A 15,576-nucleotide genomic window follows, 5' to 3' on the forward strand; every position below is an offset into this window, starting at 1 on the left:
TTCAGTAATCGTGAATGTGTTGTACTGATATCTTTGTCTTGTGTAGGAGGAGACCCCTCTGTTCTTGGCGGCTCGTGAAGGCAGCTACGAAACGGCGAAAGTTCTCCTCGACCACCTGGCCAATCGTGACATCACCGACCACCTGGACCAGCTGCCCCGAGACATCGCTCAGGAGCGAATGCACCACGACATCGTTCGTCTCCTGGAGGAATATAACCTGGTCCGGAGTCCTCCACTTCCTCTGTCACCTCCAATCTGCTCACCTGAAGCTTTCCTGGGCATCAAAACCAGTCCGGGCGGAGCCAATAACACCAACAGCGCCACCACCACAGCGAAGAAACAACGCAAACCTGGCGGAAAAGGCATCGGAGGGAAGGAGGGAGGAAAAGAGATGAAGGTAAAGAAGAAGAAGAGCGGAGAAGGAAAGAATGGAGGGTTGATGGAGGTTCTCTCTCCAGTCGAATCGCTGGAATCTCCGCACGGCTACCTGTCGGACGTCTCTTCGCCACCTATGATGACATCACCCTTCCAGCAGTCTTCGCCCATCGCCCATCACCTGCAGGGTTTGGAGTCTCAAATGGGCGGGGCTCACCTAAGCTTAGGTAAGCCATTTGACACCGCCCCACCACGCTTGACCCACCTCCCAGTGGCTAACAACGGAGGCGGAGCCCAAGCGGGGCAGTGCGATTGGCTGCAGCGGGTGCAACAGCAGCAAGCGGGATTCTCTGCATTGATGCCCGCGATGCACCACAGCGCCGGCATGCCACAAGTGATGGGTTATCCCACAATGCAAAACAGCCACCTGGGCACACCATCTCACCTGTTGTCTGGCCACGCCCACCAAACCAGCCATCACAACCACCCAGGTCTGCAGCACCAAACTTCAAGCTCCACCCTCTCCCAGCACTTCCTTGGAGACTTGACCGGGATGGAGCTTAGCTCAGGACACGCCCCCATCCAGACCCTTCTGCCGCAGGAGACACAGCGCATGGCTCCACCCATTTCCAGCACACAGTTTCTGACTCCACCCTCCCAGCACAGTTACTCTGCCCCCATGGACAACACGCCCAGTCACCAGCCACAGGTCCCTGAGCACCCCTTTTTGACCCCTTCCCCTGGCTCTCCTGACCAATGGTCCAGCTCTTCCCCACATTCCAACCTTTCTGATTGGTCAGAGGGCATCTCGAGCCCACCCACCAGCATGCATATGAACCACATCCCCGAAGCCTTCAAGTAGGCGGTGCTGCGTTACCGTGACAACAAAACAGAGACTTTCTTTACAACTTTATACCAACGCCACAAACTATTTTTACCTATTTTTTATTTATTTATGTGAATGACTACAGATATAAAAAGATCTTTTTTATTTATGCATTTTTATTTTTATCTAAGAACTGCTTGGAAAAAAATGGGAAACTACTGTCTACTGCAAATATTATAAAACTTTTTTGTTAAAATCGCTTTGACTTTTTTATAGAAATTTTTGTGTTTTTTATGGAGATGCCTCAGTATTAAGTAGAGCTTCATGTGGTCCTTTAAACCAAATGTTAGCGCCTGTAGAAAAAGTCTTAAGTGGAAGAACATCTTTGAATGTTTAACCGAGGATGTGGGCAGATGCGTCCTTCACACATGCATGGACTGGAGGTTGATGCTAACAAACTGCTGTATGACTGATGAAGCCTTTCTGATGGGAATATGGTGGAATGACAAGTTCTCTTGCTTTCGGATGAGCCTGTTTAAATGAATCAGGATTTTGACGATGCAGGACCGTCCTCGGTTCTCTTTGCCACACAGAACAATGTATACAAGTTGTCTTAAGATGTTTTGTATCTTCACTGCTGTTCATTTTGAACCAGCGTTGTCTTTCCCACTGCACCTGAGTTCAGGCGCTTGGGGGAGCTTTCATGTATGTAGCTTAATGATCACTGTAATTTATTTTATTTTTAGTAGAAACGTCTCAGCCTTGTGCAACCATAACAAAGCTCAATCAATTTGGACTGCAACCCACATAGTAGCCAGTGTTTTTATCCATTTTGAAATGTAATATATTAAAAATGCACAATATTGTTTCATTTATATTTTGTAATATATTGACATGCTCCAATGTATTTGTATTTCATATAGGTTTCTAGCCTTACAAGTCCATCTTTCTTGATAAACTACAGTCTATAAGTGCCAACACATGACCTGAAAGTAAAAAAAAAAAAACATTGCTGACCAAAACTGGTCAAATTAAACTGGGTATGAGTTTCCTAATGGTTGTACAAGGCTAGAAATGCCTGTTAAGCTAGATTATGTACTAGACATGTAGAGTGGTGTGTGTGTGTGTGTGTGTGTGGATGAGTGTGTGGGGGACAGAGAATGTACACAGTGGTGTATGTGTGTGTTGCACTGTGATGACATCGCTGGCGCTCGGGATGAGTGACCGCTCGGTGTCGGACCTGTTAAGTTTTATAAACACTGATTAAATGTTTTACTGCTAAAGGAATGATGACATATGCATTTGTAGTCTGTTAAGGAAAACAAGCATTTTGTCTTGATTTTGTAAAATATTTTTTTCCAAACAATAAAGAAACTTTTGACATTTCCTTCACGTCGTTCATTCTCTCATTCTTCTAAAAATATCCAGCCGAGAGCAGCTCTGCTTTCAGAACTGTCCACTGATGAAGGGCCAGAGGTTGGCTAACACAGACTACATTAACAGATGGGCTACAGTCTCTTACCTGTACACCAGTAAGGTGGAGCTACAAGTCATTTTAGATTTCTTTTTTTAAGGATCTATTCATCAAGAAATAAGGACCCAAATGTTTCTACATGCATTAACTTCTTAACACAATAAAAAAGTATTTTTGATGTGGAAAATGACTTTGCTGTGAAGGGCTTATGCATTTTCAGACCTCTTCCCATAATATTGTGTTTATAAGCATCTGAATAATACAAGACTCAGAAGAAGACTCGTGTAGGTTCACTGGTGGTTTTGGATAGTAAATAAAATGTCTGTGTTGTAGTCATGGTGACCCCTGGTTCCTATCACCACCACTGTAAAGACATCTGAGTCTCCACAATAAACTATTTCAGACCAAACCACTCTGAATGACTGTTTACATCTCAACAGCTAAATTATGCGAAAATCTTGAAAAATCAGTTCTCCTTTGACACTATAAAAACTAAAGTTGTCAATTAGCCAAAACTATTTAAAACTATTCCTGACTCACATTATCTGTAAATATTAGGACCGAAGAAATTAAACAATGGTTTATGTTAATTAATTAGAAATTGCATTAAATATTTTATAATTTATAAAAGCCACTTTGCATGTTTCTCATTCATTTAACAACTGTAATCACAGTGGAATACTGTTTAAATTTCACTGCTGTGTCTGATCCACTCAGACCAGCACAACACACACAAACACACCACCACCACATCAGTGTTACTGCTGAGGATGACCCACCACCCAAATAATACCTGTTCTGTGGTGGTCCTGTCTGTAACTGTAGAACTACAAAGTGAAACTATACGGTCAGTAGAGCTGATTAAATGGACACTGAATGTAAATACAAGTAGGTGGTTTTAGTGAAGTGGCCGGTTGGTGTATTCAGTGTACTGGAAGGGTCTGACCTGGAACTGGAGTTGGAGTTAGCCCCCCTGCTCTGCACAGATTAGCGCTCTCCCTGCTGGACTTAGCTAATTAGCTAAAGTGCTAAAGAGGTGTGTGAAAGATGCAGGAGCAGGGGTCTCCAGTCTTGTCCACAGATGGTCTGTGAGGGCCAGTGGCACCAGTTAGAACTTGTGGTAACTTGTACACTAGAGGGCGCTCGTGAAAAATGAATGGGGGCCTATGGGGCTTTGGTGCTAAACTGCAATGTGTGAATGGTCAGTCCTTTTTACAGATTAGTGCCCTTGTTGCTCAACACAGAATAACAATGAGTAAATTGTTATATTTTATTTATGGTTATTATATCAGTTCTGTAAAAGCACCTATTCTCAACTTGTTTCCATTGAAATCATGTTATAGTTAATATTGGGCGAGATCTGCAGAAAGCCTATAATCTAGACCCTGGGAACTACTAGGCCAAATCATCAGGCCAAGCACCCAGCTGGATGTACGTCACTGCTGGTCCACGCTCGGACCACCCAGATTATCGTCCTGAATACAAAATGCACAGAGACTTTTATTTTGGAAAATAAACCAAGACAAATATCACAAACTACTGAGAGGAAAAAAAATAACTCTTAAAAAAATTGTTCTTCAAATGTTCTTTAGGAAAGGGAGTGGTTGTGTTTAGAACCTAGTTCTATATAGAACCATTTCATGCTTAAACTCCTCAGACTGATGGAGAATGTGTTGAATATGGTTCTATACAGCACCAAAAAGGGTTCTTGTATTGTTAAAACCTTGACATCGTAACAAAAGCAAAACCCTTTTTGGTGCTATATAGAACCATTTTCAAAAACAACACATTCTCCATCAATCCGAAGAACCATTTCACCATGCAAAGAACCATTTAAGCATGCGAATGGTTCCATACAGAACTCATGGTTCTAAATGGAACCATTCCCTTTACGAAAGATCCATTGAAGAACCATCTTTTTTAGGAGTGTAAGCTAGCTGGGTCTTCAAAAAAGGTTCTATTTAGAACCATACACAACACATTCTTCATCAATCTGAACCATTTCACTGAGCTGAGAACCCTTTCAGCATGCAAATGATTCTCTGAGTATCTCTGAGTATCCTACATAGAACCATTGTCTTTACTAAAGAACCCTTGAAGAACCATCTTTTTTAAGAGTCTAGAGGAGGAATACACCACTGTACAGGGCACCTGGACCCCCTGCTACTCCCTAGTGCTGGTCTGGTGCTGGTTTAGCTGGTCACCCAAGATGGACATGCTGGTTGACCAGAATACCAGCATCCAAAACACAACATATGCTGGTTTTGCTGGTGTCCAGCCATGCTGGCCTATGCTGTTTTTTTCTAGCAGGGGCTACAGGACAGGGGAACCACTAGCTTAAAGGATTACTTCAATACCCTAACATGCAAATGTCGCTAACAATTAAAGGAAGCCAGATGGGATCAGTTAGCATTACGCAATGAGATCATGTTAACTGTTCCCCACTGGCTTTAACTCACTGATAGGCATGCTGATGTGTTTGGGTGAAGTATTTTAATAAGGCCTTTAATGAGAAACGTAGCAGTGTGAACAACAACGTCTCAAACTTGCTCTTCTATGCCTTCCAGCTCTCAGATTGTGTTATTATATGTGATTATTATAGTTCATAACTGATACTGAATAATTAGGCTGTCATGCAGAGTTTGTTTACTTCACCTTTTGTCCACTCCATCCCAGAAACCATTAGCAGGGGGCTGCTGTCAGAGCAGCAGTCTCTGGCTGTGCTCCAATATGCACACTTGTGTCCTTACTAGGGTGCTTAGCTGCTGTGAAGAATTTCTGCCACCCTCACAAGTGTGCAGATCATTTAAGTGTGCAGCATCAAGACACATCTGAGTGGACCTCTTGTTCAACCTGTTACTTCAACCATCTGTGCGTGCTTAGAAATGAAAATTGTCAGACATGTTTTCAGTAGCCAGTGTTCTTTTTAGAAAGTGCTAGTTAGCACAGCAGCATACATTGTATGGCCAAAAGTATGTGGACACCCCTCCTAATTATTGAGATCAGGTCTTCCAGTCACACCCACTGCTATCAGGTGTATAAAATCAAGCACATAGCCATGCAATCACGATAGACAAACACTGGCAGTAGAATGGGTTCTACTGAAGAGCTCAGCGACTTGGCCACAAGTCAGTTTTCTGACTTCAAATTTCTGCCCCGCTAGGTCTGCCCTGGACAACTGTAAGTGCTGTAATTGTGAAATGGAAGTGTCTAAAAGCATCATCAGCTCAGCCACAAAGCGGTCAACCACACAAACTCACAGAGAAGGGCTGCTGAGTGCTGAAGCGAATAGCATGTCAAAATCACCATCACTCTCTACAGAGTTCCAAACTGCCTCTAGGAGCACTATCACACACAAGAACTGTGCATCAGGGCCTTCATGAAATGGGTTTCTGTGGCCAAGCTGCTGCACACAAGCCTGAGATCACAATGCACAATGCCAAGTGTCAGCTGGAGTGGTGTAAAGCATGCTGCCACTGGACTTTGGAGTAGTGGAAACATGTTCTCTGGAGTGATGAATCATGCTTCACTACTTGGCAGGCTGATGGACGAATCTAGGTTTGGTGGATGCCAGGAGAACATTACCTACTGGAATACAGTGTCAACAGTAAAGTTTGGTGGAGGAGGGGTGATGAGCTGGGGCTGTTTTTCAGACCTTATGTTAGACAATTACCTGCTTCCAGCTTTGTGGCAGCAGTTAGTTAAAGACCCTTTCCTGTTCCAGCATGACTGAACCCCTGTGCACAAAGCAAGCTCCATAAAGACATGAGTTTGGTGTGGAGGAACTCCAGTGGCCTGCACAAAGCCCTGACCTCAAATGAATTGGACCGTTGACTGTGAGCCAGGCCTTCTCGTCAAACCTCACAAATGCTCTTTTGACTGTAAAGGCACAAGTTCCCACAGACACAGTCCAAAATCTTGTGGAAAGCTTCCCAGAAGAGTGGAGGCTAATATAGCCGCAAAGGGGGCCAACTCCATATTAATGCTCACGATTTTGGAACTAGATGTGCTTGGGTGTGAAGGTCAGGTGTCCACATACTTTTGGCCACGTATTGTACGATGACATATTGTAACTATCGAATACGACTGGACTGGTAAGTTTACTCTACCAGCCGGTGTTGTCACTGGCCCACTAGCTAATGTACTTGGGAGACAGAACTCCATTTGGAACGCAGCCGCCGTCGATCTGCGCATGCTCAGTCGCTGCTCTCGGGCACTTGGAGACAAAACGCAGCGGAGATCCGCTTTACCGAGAGACAGCTCACTCACAATTCACCCCGGCCTGGACGGGCTCGCTGCTGGTCAACATGCGGCTCTGTTGACACATTTCAGGCAGCAGTTTGTTCATTTCTGGTCGCCGTTCTCGCGTTTTGGAGCCCGCGGGTTGTCATGTAGCGGAGGCCGCTGTTGGGCTTGCGTTGCTGGGCGGGGAGGCGGAGAGCCCACCGCTCCACTGCGGTCACAACCGGGAGCCTGTCGTCTGCTTTTAAAGCCTGTAAACACCGCCGCTATAGGCTTTAGAGCGGGTTCACCCCTCGCTGAAGGTAAGTCGACCCATTTCGGGTGTTTTCAGCTTCGTTTGGTGGTGGACTTTTCCAGAATTGGGAGCTGTCAGCCTGTCAGGTATTGTGGGAGATGACTGGGAGCCGAAGCTAGCTTCGTTTTCGAATTTCCCCGTTCCACCTTAAATGGTGCAGCAGTTACATTCTGGAACCTCAGGCGCCGGATTGTAACTGCTGCCCCATTTAAGGTGGAACGGGGAAATTCGAAAACGAAGCTAGGTTTAGCTTCGTGGTTAGCCGGACAGCTCCATTCATTCACTCACTGTCCCAGGAATAGTCGTTTGGGCTCCTGTTATTAACCAGCTTTTGCTTTATTTTCAGTATTTTTAATAAATTAATACATTATACGACTGTCAGGAATGACAGTTTACTGAAAACAGACGGACCCAGCTAGCATAGTCTTACAAAGAGGGTTCTTCAGTGGTTCTTTAGTGAAGGGAATGGTTATTTTGCATTGTGAGGTGGTTCTGCAGATTGATGGAGAAGGTGTTGTCTTTGAAAACGGTTCTGTATAGCACCAAAAAGGGTTCTTTCTGTTGTTATGATGTCAAGCTTGTAACAATAGAAGAACCCTTTTTGGTGCTATAATGGGACCATTTTCAAATAGGTTCTATATAGAACCATATACAGCACATTCTCCATCAATCTATAAGCTATTCCATCATGCAAAGAACCATTTTGAATGTTCGTATTTCTGTATAGAACCCTTGAAGAACCGTCTTTTAAGAGCCGTCTGGCCAGCACGTTTCCAAACTTGGCTAATGTTGTCACTTAAATAGATCAAGTGTTTGTTTTATGAAGTTAAATCTCTTTTTCGAGCTCTGTTGTTAGATCTGTTTCTTGCCAAGGCCTGCCCGTGTCTGTCCTGAAAGGAATCACATATTTGCTTTCAGTTTGACCGCAAGTGGACATTCATCCATCTGGCTCTTGTTCAAGAAGCATTCAAGAAATGTTTTCCTATTAGGTTTCCTGAGATGGTTCGTGGTGGATATTCAGCTCCTGATCTGGACAACGTTAATAATGACCCGTTCTTGATTGTAGGATGGATGTAGGTGCGGCTGGCGGAGTGGACAGAGGCCCGAGGAGAGCGGACTCGGTCGAGGGAGGCCTGGAGATCGTCCCGCTGGAGCTGTATGACTCAGCCCGGGCCAAAATAGATGCCAACCTCCGCTGGCTGTTTGCCAAGGCTTATGGAGAAGGTAAGTGTCTCTCTTTCTTTTCTCTCACCTGGATGTTTTCACACCCAGATCAAGCTGACCTCTGCCAGGTGCATCACCAAGCTCCGTAAATCAAGACTGGCTTTAAAAGGAAGTGAGGGAAAGGGAAAGAGTTCACAGTAGAAGAGTGTCAGTGTTAAATTTAAGCTCAACTGATGCTGTTTTTCTGGTTGTTTTTGTTTCCTTAGAATTCGGGTAAAGAGTAGAGCTGTACTAGAACTGTACTTTCAAAGTCATCTCTGATATTGGCCTTTGCAATATTAATATCACAGTATACCAGTGAGCCCTCAGACCCTTCACAATGTAATGTTGAGCTGTGAGCATTCTGACCAATCACAGTTCCAGAAAAGTTTCTGTGAATGTGTTCTGATATTCATATAACCCATCAGTGCATGATATTAACGCAAGCCGTTTTTTACCACATCAAATGAATGGTTCACCATGGGCCTGTGCGTGATTACAGTTAATTACAGTAACAGTGCCCTGTGATGTTAAAAACTCATTTAAAACCACTTAAAAAAGAAAAAAGTTTATATATTGATTCATTTCATGCAAACCACAGTAAGACAGCAGATTTCTCACATGTAAACATAACTTCTAAATGTTGGGTGATGGGGTATCCTACATTAATACCACATTTATTGTACTTAATAAGATAAGATTGTACAGAAAGGTGCTTCTGTGGTACCTCATTTTGGGATCCTCATGCCACAGTGTTAGGTCTAAGACTGGCGGTCTTGGGGGGAACACAAATAGAACCACGTCTCGACTCTCGTTTATCAGGCGAAATGGGCCGTTTCACAGAGCAAATGGCCACAGGCGAAATGGCTTTGGAGAAGAAGACAGGTTAAGTTAAGTGGTTGCACACTCTCAGACGGTAAAGCTCATGTGACATTCACAGTTACACTGAATCAAAATTACAGGACAAAACCGTTAAAAAGAAGCAAATACCCCCCAAGCCCGGTTTAACCATTTACTGTAGTTATTTTAAATTCTCCACTGTAGTTTTGGGGTTTTACTAGAAGTGATTTGTATTCACACAAAATTTGGCATTTGAGTGTCTGTCATAGTTCATGAATGCAGAGGAATGCATTTCAAAATGTTTCGTTATTCCAAAATAGCTGAGGGAAATCGGTAGCATCGGTAGCGTAAACTAAATGGAGCTAAAACTACAGCCAACCAGGAATGCTGGATGATGGAGACTCGTCGTCTTCTGCAGGTGTTTTTCCTCCTCAGTGGACGAAGTGCCAACATGTCAGTTTGTTTCTGGACCGAACAACAGCCTAATTCAATGATAAAAGCTATGCTGTCTCACATCCTTAGGACAGGGTGCTTGTGATTCAGAGCATACTGAATATAAAATACAGGATGATTCAAAAAGATTAATCCGATTTCAAAGCGCCATAGTTTTACAACCGTGAGGCGCCTAGGAACCAATCACATACCAAATGAAAGAGGGGGTCATCGAGTTTCTGACTGTCAGTGTGGCAGTGAACCTCCAACAGCTCAGAGCATTCGTCATTGGTACCAGCATTTCCAAGAAAAAGGTCACCAGCATCACCAGGTCTCACGCCGTGACTTTTTTTGGGGGTGCGTTAAGGATTCTGTTTATGTGCCACTCCCAGCAACATTGAATGATCTCCGAAATCGCACTGAAAGAGCCGTGAGTGCAGCGACACCTGACATGCTCAATCGAGTATGGGATGAGTTTGACTATGGTGTTGATGTTGTCTGTACAGCTGGAGGAGGTTCATACTGAGCACTTACAATTACATAATAAACTTTATGCTCACTTAAACCATTTACAGTTTACTGCATTGTTCTGTAATGATTTACAAGTGAAATAAATCATTTAGAAATCGGATCAATCTTTTTGAATCACCCTGTATAACATACTGGCTTGCAAATACAAGCAAAACTGTCACTTTTTTACAGTCTGGTTAAAATGTAGAATCTGCATTTCACAGAATTGTTGGTCTGTTTTTTTCCTCTGTCCTCCTGTAATGAAACAGAACGAGTATCGAATAGTGATTTCAGTATTGGAATACTGGTTAACTCGAATGCTAATTACAAGGCGTATTGCATGTATTGCGATTTGCAGCAGTATAATCACAATATGGTATTTTGTTTGAATCGTGCAGCTCTTGCAGAAGAACAGGCTTCTTCTGAGAAATGTGTTGTGTCTGTGTAAGTATGTGTGTTAAAGAGGGGAGAGCTTGAGAGCAAATGCGATGGACAAAAAGGAAAAAGTGAGAGTTTTTTTCCCAGATTGTAAGTCAGCACTTGCTGTGGTCAGTTGAATGAGGATGGCTTTGGCTATGAGCCAGACAGAGCATCAGTCTTCTGTGTGTGAGAGAGATAAAAGCAGACTGTAAGCGAGCAGAGGATGCATCGTTCTGCCAAGGCAAGCTCTTAAGAAAGGAATTATTTACGGACACATACATAATGGTGCCATCATAAGGGCTACCTGTATGTTTATTTGTAAGAACGGTCATTTGTCCACGCTCATCCCTGACTTTTGTTTGTGGACGTTTGTTCATCCGTGTCAGTCAACTTCGGCCTAATCATGTAACAGAAATAACAGCATCAGTCTGACATCACTAATCCCCCCTGACTGAAATACTCTCCTCTCTGTGAGTCAGCGCGAGGTGACCGTACCTGCTCCTGGACATCCTACCACCCTACAGAGTTCGGGTCCAACCACAACCTGATCCATCAAATAAACAGGATCATCTAATAACTAGAGACAGGTGTTAGATATTGTGGTAAACTGAATTCTGCAGTCAGAATTGCTCACAGTGGTGGTGATAGGAACCAGACGTCCACCTCTAAAAGCTCCCTCACAGAAAGTTCCTACATGAAATGGTTATGAATTCACTGCCCGATGCCTGAGACGTTGTTGTTTTACACTAGTTTTGAGGTAAAATTTTGGGCTAAAATGTATTTTTTAATCCATTCATCCATTCACCAACCGCTATTCTACCATCATCAACATTCCATATAAACACTCAGAAGACTCGTGTAGGTTCACTGGTGGTTTTGGACAGTAAATAAAATGTCTATATGTGTGTTGTAGACATGGTGACCCCTGGTTCCTATCAACAGTGGAACTACACGAGTCTTCTGAGTTTTATATGGAATGTTGATGATGGTAAAATCGTGATTAATCTACAAAAATGTGTTTTCTTTGTGGACTATTTTGCCTTAGAAAACTCTGTATGTATTTCTGTGTCATGATTGGATTTAAGAAAATCAACAAAAAAAAAAAAACTACCATAAAACAGTGTCTCAGTCATCAGTCAGTGAATTCATAACCGTTTCATGTAGTAACTTTCTGTGAGGGAGCTTTTAAAGGTGGATGTCTGGTTCCTATCACCACCACTGTGAACAGTTCTGATTATAAATTTCACACCAAACCACTCTTTGTTTACATCTTAGCTGTGGAATTATGCTGACATTTTGAAAATTTGCTGGAATTCCCCTTTAGTGTAATGGCTATGGAAAACCAAATTTTTTGTCTCTTCTTCATGCACTGTTCACTAAAGCACCGTTTGAGCTGGATTAGCTGGGGAGGTGCTGTGTTTGGAGTAATTTGGGGACATTACACAGATCCTTTATCCTGTACGAATCGGCCAGACACAAATGACATTACTGGACCTCCTCTGGTCAAACAAATCCAGCTCCAAAAGCTGCATGTCCTGAATACCATTTTATTTACATATATTCACTTACTCAGCCTACAGCAGGTTAGCTCCGCCCATTTACACTGATGTTATAAGGAGTGTTTCAACCCAGGCTGCTTTTTAAATGAGGCACAAAGAATGCTGTCTCCTGTCTTTATTACATAAACTCACAAACTGCATTGAACCTCAAGGAAAGAAATAAAATACAAGACAATTTAGGATATGGACCCTTTAAAGGCTGACCTGAATTCATTTGACCAAGTTTATTTACGGTTTTTGGATAATGCAAGTGCCTTGATTCACCAGAACACCCCCAGAAACACTCACTTGGATCTGTGATTGGTCAGGATGCACATTCAGTGATGTGTTGCAGATTGTGATATGACAATATTGCTATTGCAATACAGTCAATATAGCAATAACAAGTAACAAACAGTGGACCCTAAACTCTGTAGGAGGCAAATTGAGTTGGAAAGCAAGCCATCCTGTTAAAATCGAGGCTGATTTATTTATTTATTTATTGAATTCAAACTGAAGAGCTTATAAGTGAAGAAACAGCCTAATAGTCTGCTTGTAGTGTCTAGATATCAACCTGAACAACATGCAGAAGCACAGCTTTGGGCGAGTGTGTGTTTATGTGACTTGTATAACTGTCCGGACCCACGAAACCACCACTGTGGAATCAGCCTCCTCCTGTCAAGTCATTTTTCTAGCCAATCACAGCCCTGTAGAGTGAGGTGGACGTTTAAAATGGGGATTCATCTGTGTTTGGTGGACTTCTCTCCAGTGGACAACTAGGCTCTTGTAACACAACCTGATAGATCCAGCTTTTCTCAAACAACTACACTCTTAAAAAAAAAAGATGGTTCTTCAAAGGTTCCTTAGTGAAAAAATGGTTCTATATAGAACCATTAACACTCAGCAAACCCTTTACATGCTAAAAAGATTCTTTGCATCATGAAAGGTTTCTTTAGACGGATGGAGAATGTACTGTAAATGGTTTTATATAGAACCATGTTGAAAGTGGTTCAGCACCCATATATCACCCAAAAGGGTTCTTCTATTATTACAGTGTCAAGGTTGTAACAATAGAAAAACCCTTTGGGTGCTATATAGAACCCTTTTCAAAAAGGTTCTGTATTGAACCACCTGTAGCACATTCATGCACATTTTCCATCAATTCGAAGAATCTTTTCGTGATGCAAACAACCCTTTAATCATGCAAAGGGTTCTTTGAGTGTTCATGGTTCAAGACAGAACCATTTTCTTTACTAAAGAACCCTTGAATAACCATCTTTTTTAAGAGTGTAGGGATGTGCCAGTCATGAATTTTCACGGCTGATTCAGATTTCTGTCTTTCAAGGGCAAACTCGAAATGTTGAAAGAGTATTCAAATAGAACTCAGTCAAAACATGGTGAAGGATGTATCCTCCGAGGATATGAGTGAATTATCTACTATTGTCATCATATCTTTATCAGTATGATCTTGATTTTGCATTTGAGACCTAAATATCAAGCCAGACCTTAATTTTGATCCTGTGTCTGTCACGTTAATATGTAAAAACTTTCGACCCGACACCTCTGACCTTTAAATTATTATTTCAGGCGCTACAGCGCATGCACGTCATATTTTAGCCTGTTTTTTATTTCTCCCTACTGTGTAATAGTACTTTATTCAATTTTAACGAAACAAATCTTCCATCTTCCGTAAATGAAAAATGAATGCCTGTTTAAATAAAGTGCCGCATCAAAAGTAAGAACGAACTGCCTGTTTAGCACAATGAGTCACAGATAATTATCGCTGTTCTTGGAACAAAACCTCGTATCTCCAAAAGGGTAACTTTACAGGAGAAGGAAAAAACCTACTTTACTTTTAATGTAAGTCAATGGAACCAGAATTTTTTCCAAGTTGTTTTGGGTCGTTTCCTTTCATTCTTCATGAAATGTACACATAATGTAAAGTGCAACAGACATTTTCAAATTATGTCAGAAACGGAAAAACTACAAAAATGGAGATACAAGGTTTTGTTCTGACAGCAGTGTTGTTCTGTTATATTTTGATATGGATGTAGCAGCAGCATTTAAATGCCTGGCTTCTGTTATTCATGTCGCACAATTTTAGCCCAGATGAGCATGACCAAAAATGGTAAAATTTTCCTATTGCGTGTTTAGAGCAAAATTCTGCCGATTATGATCACGTATTCCATTCCTAGTGCTAACTACACCTCATTTGGAAATCAGTGCCTTTTGTTTAAGGTTGCTGAATCTCTTTAATTGAATTGATGTTAATCAGTACACCTAGCTAGCTATCAGACAAGCACTGGAAGCCACCACAGCCGATCAGAGCAATGTCACTGTTGGAGTATACACTAGGCAGTTGAAAGTTAAGGCCTAGTCTTGGTTTGATGTGATAGATGGCTACTGCACTGTATAAGATTATACTGTAGAGGTAGAGAGGTTCCTCTGTAGTTGTAGTCTGACAGAGCGAACAGAACCTTAAGAACATTAAGGCAAGGGTCATTCTGTGTCTGTGAACACCAGAGCTGTTAACTTCCACAGTGAAACCCCAACACAAACACACACAGTCCCCTCCCCCCGGTGTGTGCTGGTTATCAGACAGCCTCCCCATGGTTAATCTTCCTCAGACTCTAATCTGGTTGGCTGACCCTTGACCCTCCTGGCGTTAGGAAATCTGAAAATGGCTCTCTGTTATTGCCGCCTTAAGTTCCGGATGGACATCTGGACCTGGTATGAATTCACTATGGAACACAAGTGAACTAAATCTTGTTGGTGCCATTCTTTATTACCACTGACACAAAGCTGTAAATCTCTTTTGGCTATGAAAAGTTATTTGTGTTACTAGAAGGAAAAGAAAAGTTTTTATTTTTATTTATTACACCGTACATAAGTGTAACAAAGTACAAAACGTTGCACCAGTGAATCCAAAGTGTCTTAGTACTGAAGAATTGAAAGTGTCCCAGAACCAAAGCATCTTCGTAAATACAAAACAACTCAGTGTCCTAGTACCAAAGAATCTTTGTACCAAACAATCCAAAGTGTCCTAGTACTAAACAATTGAAAGTGTCCTAGTACAAAATAATCCTGAGAAACTTTGTACCAAAGTATCCATTGTGTCCCAGTACAAAAGAATTCAGAGGAACTTTGTACTTGCGAATCCAGAGTGTCCCAGTACCTAAGAATCCAGAGTGTCCCAGTACCTAAGAATCCAAACTATCCCAGTACCAAAGAATCCAAAGTGTCCCAGTACCAAAGAATCCAAAGAATCCAGAGTGTCCCAATACCAAAGAATCCAGAGTGTCCCAGTACCAAAGAATCCAGAGTGTCCCAGTACCTAAGAATCCAAACTATCCCAGTACCAAAGAATCCAAAGTGTCCCAGTACCAAAGAATCCAAAGAATCCAGAGTGTCCCAGTACCAA

General features: G+C 42.3%; 2 protein-coding genes across 4 annotated transcripts in view; both read left to right on the forward strand.

Moving 5' to 3' along the window:
• Positions 1-1,323, forward strand: part of notch1a (notch receptor 1a) — a 31,761-nt gene extending 30,438 nt beyond the window's left edge. The window contains 1 exon segment of the mRNA XM_036588233.1: positions 47-1,323. Within this exon segment, the coding sequence (XP_036444126.1) occupies positions 47-1,237 (1,191 nt within the window). The 3' untranslated portion in view covers positions 1,238-1,323.
• A 5,567-nt stretch (positions 1,324-6,890) lies between these two features.
• Positions 6,891-15,576, forward strand: part of camsap1a (calmodulin regulated spectrin-associated protein 1a) — a 41,802-nt gene continuing 33,116 nt past the window's right edge. For 2 of the 3 annotated variants that reach the window (XM_036588496.1, XM_036588497.1), the window contains exons 1-2: positions 6,891-7,219; positions 8,279-8,436. In XM_036588496.1, the coding sequence (XP_036444389.1) occupies positions 8,280-8,436 (157 nt within the window). In that variant the 5' untranslated portion in view covers positions 6,891-7,219; position 8,279. Of the gene's footprint in view, positions 7,220-8,278; positions 8,437-15,576 lie in introns of those variants that run through there. The other variant, XM_036588495.1, reaches the window with a different exon arrangement.

The sequence above is a fragment of the Colossoma macropomum genome, unplaced genomic scaffold (genome assembly GCF_904425465.1).
Source record: "Colossoma macropomum unplaced genomic scaffold, Colossoma_macropomum, whole genome shotgun sequence".
Classification (NCBI taxonomy): Eukaryota; Metazoa; Chordata; class Actinopteri; order Characiformes; family Serrasalmidae; genus Colossoma; species Colossoma macropomum.